Source organism: Sitodiplosis mosellana, unplaced genomic scaffold, assembly GCF_009176505.1.
Source record: "Sitodiplosis mosellana isolate CC-2019 unplaced genomic scaffold, AAFC_SMos_1.0 Smas_scaffold_1, whole genome shotgun sequence".
Classification (NCBI taxonomy): domain Eukaryota; kingdom Metazoa; phylum Arthropoda; class Insecta; order Diptera; family Cecidomyiidae; genus Sitodiplosis; species Sitodiplosis mosellana.
The window spans coordinates 23,290,685-23,298,463 of NW_022595244.1; the positions used below are offsets into that span (position 1 = coordinate 23,290,685).

Genomic DNA, 7,779 nt, shown 5'->3' on the forward strand with positions numbered 1-7,779 from the left:
ATTAAATAAACTTAACTGGTTCGAGCATCAATTCAACAATTTATTATATTTATTTCTCAAGGTCACACATGAACCGTGATCAAAGTTACTTGCGAAAAGCGAACATCGCAAAAACTAATGTCATCAAAATTCTCAGAGTTCAATAGAAAAAAATTTAATAACGGAGTTTCATTCTTAATCACACCTTTTTTTGACAAGACAGGTTATAATAATCGACAATTTGTTGCATTGATCGAATTGTAAAATAAAATCTTTATTTCTTTTTTTTAGTAAAATGAACAATTTCACAACAAACGGAAAAAAATGATGTACATATTAAAATTTAACGTGCAGCCTGCGATTCAGGGATTTGTTATTTTGCTTCTTCTTTCTTTTCATAGAATATAAATTCTTCAATTTGTTTAAAAATGACTGTTGTTAAAATGCACCATCTAAGATTTTAAGCTTAAAATATTCCTTCTCTTCTTATTTTTTTTCTTCTAAAAAACAACTTGAACTTTAACGAAATTAACATGGAAAATTCGTATGTTTGTAGAGCTGCTAAAATATGTGTTCAACTAACTTTTTTTTAACTTCATTAGGCATTATCAAATCGATTAAATGAATATATGCACCATAAAATATATATGAATGTGTTTAAATCTTCAATCGAAGAAATATGTGTGTGAATTTAAGCACTCAAATGCTTTTGAATTGCTGAGGGAATGGTTTCTTTCGTCTTGGATTGAGTGCATCGACCGAGCAACTCTTCGCATGACCGTGTGCCCTCCTGTATTTCCTTCGCCTTCTTGAGCAAATCGTAGTTGATGCGATCAGAAACAACGGAATCCTTCCTGTTATTCCAGAAATAGAACAAGATTGTATTGAAAATTGTAAATAAATCGAAGAAAATTTCCTCTTCGGCAGAATTGAACAGTTTCAAACTTACTTGTATTCTGGATGGTTGGTAACTTCTTGTCGAATCCATGATGCTGTGGTCAGCAGATCGCCAGCAGCTCGTCGTTGAATTAAACGAATGTATCGTTGTATAGTACAGTGTGTGTCTGCGTCCACATCCATCGATGACAAATAACTGTTAATTAATGGAATTAAGCCGGGGAACGATGATCCGTTTCCGTTGATGATTTGATCGATAGTCATAAGTTCGTATTCGTCATTGATTGACGTTTCACCATTTTGGTTAATCGATTCATTGTGATTATTTACACCTTTGCTATTGATATTCTTTCGAAACCAAAATCGTTCGTCGCGGCAAGCGTTGCGTTTTTGTGCTTTTTTCATGTTCTCATCCACTTTGCTGATTGGAATCAAAAAGTTCAAGTGATAAGAAAGGATAACACGTGTCAACAGGACGACGAAACAAACGATGCCAGCATTTTCAAAATCGGTGAGTTGAGCTTCGCACGGCCGGAATTCTACGCGCCATCCTATCTTTGAATTCATTGGGGGCGGTTTAAATCTGTAGCGTTGCGGATAGTTACACACGCGTGACCGCGAAAAAATTATATTAAAAAAATATGCGAATTATATTAAATATGGCTAAATATATCTTATTTATTAATTTGTATACCTCATGGTCTGCCAATTGGTCGATTGGATATTTTCAAAGTGATCTGTATCTTCTTCGTCATTTTGATGGACTTTCTCACTGAACAAAGACACCGAATCACGAATAAACAAATGAGCAATGTGCTGAGCCAACAAGTGATCAATGTCACCGTCTCGTAATTTTTGATAAATCTTTTCATCATATACCAAAGGCACGTCATTGTATCTGAAATCCATTTTCAAAAGAATTGTTAATTCTGACGTCGCTTTTGGAGCCAAATTTCAATCTAAACTTACTTTTCTCCTTCCGGCGATAGATATGAATCAATTGAATCATATCTCGACTTTTGTATCCTGAATTGGTTTTCTTTGAGTGACACTTCGCCACGCTCCTCAGCCGTTCGACAGTCAACCGATGCACTTATAACATTCCAGCGACAATCCGAATCAACAAGGTAGCCACGAAAAACGGGCGAAGCTGCTGTCAGTGCCAACATAATCGGACACAATGGAGTCAATTGATCGTACAGTGTACGAGCTTCGATTATGTTACACGCCTGAAACATGGAGAAGAATCGATTTAATAAGAGAGTGTTTCAAACATAATCGAATTGAAATAGATTTATCCATACCTGGAATGTCAACTGCAAGCAACAACATCCCATTCCAAAGCCCATGGCATCCATGTGAACGGCATCTGGTTGATCGGCTGGTGCCCCCTCGACTGGAATTTCGGTGTTCTCATCCTTAAACACATTCAATCTGATGTTGACTTTTTCACCGCGTCGCTGTCGAATGTTCCTTGTCAATGTTTTGAAGCGTGGATGACCGGGGAAAATGGCTTCATCTGGAAAGTACAATGAACGAGCTGCGCTCTCTTCATTATCCGGTTGGGTTTTATAAATAGGCCAAGTAAAATCTGGTGCTCCTAAGCGTGGAAAATTCGTCAATGACATCACAACCTCGTCATCTTGCAATAGTTCCATTACTTCTTGTCGTCTGTATCTCATATTTGCTTCCACAACATTGAAATGCGCCATCAGACCACCGTACGGCTGACCAGGTGTTCCTTCAATCATATAGGCTCCATATTCTGGACGCCATAGTGACTTTACACCTGAAAATAAGAAACGATATTTTTAGCGTTCAATTTGAAGTCAGTATCCAAAACCTAAACATTGATAAGAATTTTATGTAAATGACCTTATCAATGGGAAAAATTTCATGAACGTCTATCTTACCGTTTGGATCGTCTGCTTCCCTTTGATTTAAAATAGTCAATAATTCTGGAGCGCGTAGGGACACACGAGCGACCTTGTTCTTATCATCAAATTTGACCAAAATGTATTCCACCTGAAAGCAAAAAAAAAGTTGATAATGTATGAATATTTTGTATTCAATTTAATTCTATAAATCATGCAACAAACGAAACTCTTTCATGATTCATTCAAGCCATAACAATTGAACGATGGCCATAATAAAAGTCCAATTGCTTTTCTATCATGCATAAATGAATGTACATGTACCTCGTCACCCCATTTCAAAATGTCACCGGTACGGTCCTTGAGCCGGCGATAAAGGTTAATGAATTGCTCGATGCCGTGCTTACGAACATGTTTCGATAATTTTTTCGTTTCTTCCCATGTCAATGGACTTCCTTCTGACAGCAGACCCATGTTGTAGCTTCAGTTCTTGTTTAATCCACACGTAAAATCCAATTCAAATCTATAAAATCAAATAAAAAGCATGTAATAACAGACAAAAAAAAACTCACATTCAATCGTTCTAATTGTATCAAATAAAATGGAATGAAAACCGAAAGAAGTAATATGAAGTGTCAAATTTTCCTTTTTTTAACGCATTTAATGGAACCGAAAATTGTGATAAAAGTGTGAGTAATTCAATCTATTCTAATTTTACGTTATCGATGTGAATTTTTTTCAACTGTTTTTTTTTATTCACGAAGAAATGTGGACTTGTGGAGTAAACGTAATTTAACACAATGTTATAAAGCCTCACATCGTCGTTTCCCAATGAGCGAAGAATGCAAGTGTCGGCAAGTGTACTTATTATCGCAAAGAAGAGCGTTTTTTTTTTCAACAAATAAACGTTTTATCGTTGCAAATGTCTACAAAAGAGTGTGTTTGGCATGCGATTTTTCCGTGTGTTGAAACCAAGACAGATGATAAAAAAACGGATTATCAGCTGTCTGTTACGCGTTTCATATAACTGAACTGTATTTACAGTTCAATTAAAAATGATGTCATACAATTTGACTGAGTGCTTTATATGATAATTCCGGATGTATACACATCTGATATCAGTCACATGGTGGGTAGAAAAATTATTCTCCAAATCAAATAATAATGCGAACCAATTTGTTTTTCGGAACATCATCGGTACGAACGGCACCCCAATGACTCATGCGTTTTTATATGAGACCGATTTGAACAAAAGTTCAAAAAAAAAGAGAGGAGGGGAGAAAAACAGTTGTTGTGAGAATGAAAAAAAGAACAATCGGTTTCGTTTCAGTCAACTGAACACAATCTGTTGTGACACACACACATTGGTACACCATTTATTTTGCGAATAGCTGACTCGTTCTGTATGCAAATCTACACTGCGAAATGCAAATCACTGAGATGGAATATGTAATCTGATTAGTTATTATAATTTGCGTTGTTAACAAATCGGATATTTGAGTCTTTTTTGCAAACGGAATGTAATTCAAACCGACCAAAGAGATTCATTGAAATCGAAGAGTAAAAATTTGACATCAGCATTTAATGAAATACAATGTATGTAATTGGTGTCGGCATTTATAAAACGGTAACCGACTGCCCTTGATATATTGATCGATAAACAAATTCACGGACACTTTTTTCTCTTCGCTTCTCTAAAACACATAGCGATTTCACTTATTCACCGATGTATTTGCTCAAGCATGTACGGCTATTCAGAAATAGTCAAAACACACATTACAGCAATGACATCTTTTGGTGTGGAGAGATTTTCGAACCGAATTGAAGGCTCAGAAGAATTTCTCACGAAATAACATGTAAATGTGGAGAAAAGAAAGAGAACTAAATTAACTTCATTTAAAAAACTAGAGATGGCGCATATTAGTTCTTTAAGCAAAAAAAAAGTCTACAATCCCATACAAGTACTATACAGTTGTATTTGCTGTATGACAAACAAAAAATTCGAAGCGCGGAAAACGAAAAACTTAAAATTGTTCACCGTTCAAAAGTGTTTACATGCATGAGATATCGATGAGTGTTGACCTTGATGAGTGTTGCTCGACTCGTTTTTCAATTGTTGACCATTTGAAAAAAATAAACCATTTATTGATTACTCTATTTGTTCATGAGAAAAAATGACTTGCGACCAATTTAAAATAAACACAGTGTTTTAAAACATCCGAAATGAAAATTGATAAGCGCTAAAATTTATCCAATTATTTACAAAACATATCGTTCGAATCATTAAAATCGCGTCAATTTGCTTAAATTGAGAAACATTCTTACATCAATTGCGCAAAATGGTTAATAAACTATACGATTTTACTGTGAACAGATAAATGCAATTATTCATAAGTTTGCATTCTGTATATTAAACAAATCATAAACATGACATAAACTGAATGTTCACGAGAAAACACTGACGAATTACGAATTTGGCTCGCAGTACCAGCGAAACCAACATTTTTCGGCGAAAAATAGAAACAAATAAACAATGTCATTTAATTAGCATTATTCGTAATTGAAGTTTTATTCACATCCACTTAAAAAAAACGATGATTATGCAATGTAATTCGCATAATCGCGCCACTGAATCAATTGAAGTTGAATATGGTCGAGTGGTAAGCGTACAAGAAATTCAGTGTTTCGGTTCAGAATATGTGTGAATCGGTCAGTAAAAATTTAACGTTAAGCAAATACACAACATGCTCACACTAATCACTCTAATTTTAGCAGAAAACCACACATTGTATCAATCACTCACTTAATGTTTGTATCGAAAAGTTCCACAAAAACTAGTGACTAAAGTGAAATAGTTGGAATTTCCAAATGAGTGCGACACAGATAGAAGAAAAAATTCAAAGCTCGTATCACGATGACATCAACAAAATTCAGATAAGAAATTGTTTTTTTCCTGAAAACGACTGTGCTTTGATATAATTGTGCAAAAGAGACGGGAATATGATGAATGTGTACAGTCAAATATGAAAATGACACCGTTGAAAAATCATTTCAACATCAGATGTAATTCGTTTTCTACATATTCGAAGGGCAAAAAAATCAATGTCACAATAACATCACACGGAAAATTGCGGTGCCACAACAGAAATTGTGTGTCTGTCAAAAAAACAAATCAAAAGACGATTTTTTAAAAGAGCAACTATTGATTTTCAATTCTAACCTCATAGAATCTTAAAGCAAATATATTTTTATGCACACACCACAAATTATTCGATTCACGACTCGTTCTCTTTTTCACGTATATTCGCCGCGACACTTTCAACCAGACTAGTTGGATGTTTTTGATGTTCGTAATTTTTATTTCAGCCTAGCACATGAGCTTCTTATTCGAATCACGAAAACGCACATTGAATTCACCGTAAAAAAGCGAACGAGCGTGACGGTGGCGAAGACGTTTCTCAATGCATGTGTTCTGTCAAATTTACGATGGCTTTTGAAGCTGTCACATTTTCCAATGAAACCAAAACGTTCGGCTGTTCGACAGTTTCATACACAGCGAAATCGTATTTAGCAAAAATTATAGATTGTTTTTGAATTTAAAAGTGAAATCCAATTCCAATTGCAATATCATTATTTCGTCTCTATATTAGAATGAACAATCTAGAAAAAAGTTTGTTAAATCGTAATTGCTCACTATGTGAGCAGTTTCTTTTTGTTGTGTCCATTCACAATAGTTTATCGAAGGTATTTGCGTTTCTCCGACACATTGCGACTTTGTACACATTTCAGCGCCATCTTTTGCATTGCACAACGAACTAATTCACATTTCGCGCTAAATTTCGGAATGTGTGCAAACCGTAAAACTGGCGTTATTTTCTTTTCGTTGTGCAATGCATATGCAAACATAACAAGTTAGTCGGAGTTTTTTTTTCTTCTGAAAAATGTCAATTGCCAACATCAAACGTTTAATCATATTCATTGAATTTCGTCACTTGCGCCAACACACAGTTGAAGGAAACGTAATGTTGAAAATCTCATGCCAAGTCAGCCAGCCAGCCTGACTAATCATGGTGTCCATATTCTAGTGCTATGTTGCGAATACATTTTCGATTAATTGACAGGGGTCAGTTAAACATTTGATCTGAATTCCATCGTTCAACTGTAATTGATTTAATTTAATAAGCGTGCGATTTTTTTCTCTCTCTGTTTATTTTCATCCGTTGTCGCTTAATTTAAAAGCAATCGGCGAAGTGAAAAAATCCTAGCGCACACCCAAATGATTGAAAAAAGAGATTGTTTTTTTAGCATGTTGAATTAATGTACAGCTTGTGTTCAATTTGCAATATTATTGGTAGAAATTTATCGTGAACTTTGTCTTCTCCCAAAAAATGAAGCATCCGATGATTTTTTTGTTCGTTTGTTGAAGTAAGTTGATTTCACAAGAATTTTTATTGAGATATCATTTCAACTTTATCATAAGTTACATTAACAATAATGTGCAGCAGGAAAGCCAGAGTAAAACACATCCAAAAGTTGTTATTTTGCATGATGCCGTTGTTTTTCCTCACTCGTCGCAACTCGTTGAAAAATAAAGCGCCACCAATTCAGGAATAGTTTATATTCAGCCGTATTCAGGCGTGTGGGTTATCCGTTGCGCGTGGTATATGTGATGTTTTGCTCAATGGCCGATCGAATGGTACACGCAATGACACAAGAATTTCCGTAAGCAAATACATGCTTTCGGTTGTTCATCTGTATACGACGATCTAACGCCAATAAAGCAGAACAAAATATGTGGTCTGTTGTTGTTGTCGCCGCCGCCGTTGTCGCGTTGCTGTTGTTGTTTTGTTTCGAGAAAAAAAAACATGATGTAATGATTCGCACACCGATTATGTCCGTATTGGAGGCCGCATGCGTCTATACGTCGAGATAGCATAGCCAACTGAGCTGAATTCGAATCGAGCCCATGCTGCTCTCACATACACACACACACACACACACACACACACACACACACACACACACACAC

The 7,779-nt window shown here is 35.5% G+C and overlaps 1 protein-coding gene across 11 annotated transcripts; it reads right to left on the bottom strand.

The window, feature by feature from the left end:
• Positions 1-219: 219 nt before the first annotated feature.
• Positions 220-6,219, bottom strand: LOC129572705 (glutamate--cysteine ligase). Of its 11 annotated transcripts, none has more exons than XM_055452780.1 (8): positions 5,971-6,219; positions 3,075-3,273; positions 2,790-2,901; positions 2,181-2,665; positions 1,846-2,105; positions 1,571-1,774; positions 929-1,459; positions 220-833 (listed from the first exon to the last, which is right to left on the bottom strand). In XM_055452780.1, the coding sequence occupies exons 2-8, from the start codon at positions 3,222-3,224 to the stop codon at positions 671-673; spliced, it is 1,905 nt and encodes a 634-aa protein (XP_055308755.1). In that variant the 5' UTR covers positions 3,225-3,273; positions 5,971-6,219; the 3' UTR covers positions 220-670. The 11 variants fall into 11 exon arrangements, with proteins under 11 accessions (XP_055308755.1, XP_055308750.1, XP_055308713.1 ...); XM_055452775.1 differs by having other exon boundaries at positions 6,011-6,217; XM_055452738.1 differs by having other exon boundaries at positions 5,554-6,150.
• Between the last annotated feature and the right edge of the window lie 1,560 nt (positions 6,220-7,779).

Excerpts from the sequence above, each read along its gene's own strand:
- LOC129572705 (XM_055452780.1), bottom strand. The coding sequence starts at position 3,224 with ATGGGTCTGCTGTCAGAAGGAAGTCCATTGACATGGGAAGAAACGAAA. Across the intron at positions 2,106-2,180 it reads GCTTGCAGTTGACATTCCAG|GCGTGTAACATAATCGAAGC; the intron begins GTATGGATAAAT and ends TCCATGTTTCAG. Across the intron at positions 1,775-1,845 it reads CTATCGCCGGAAGGAGAAAA|ATACAATGACGTGCCTTTGG; the intron begins GTAAGTTTAGAT and ends AATGGATTTCAG.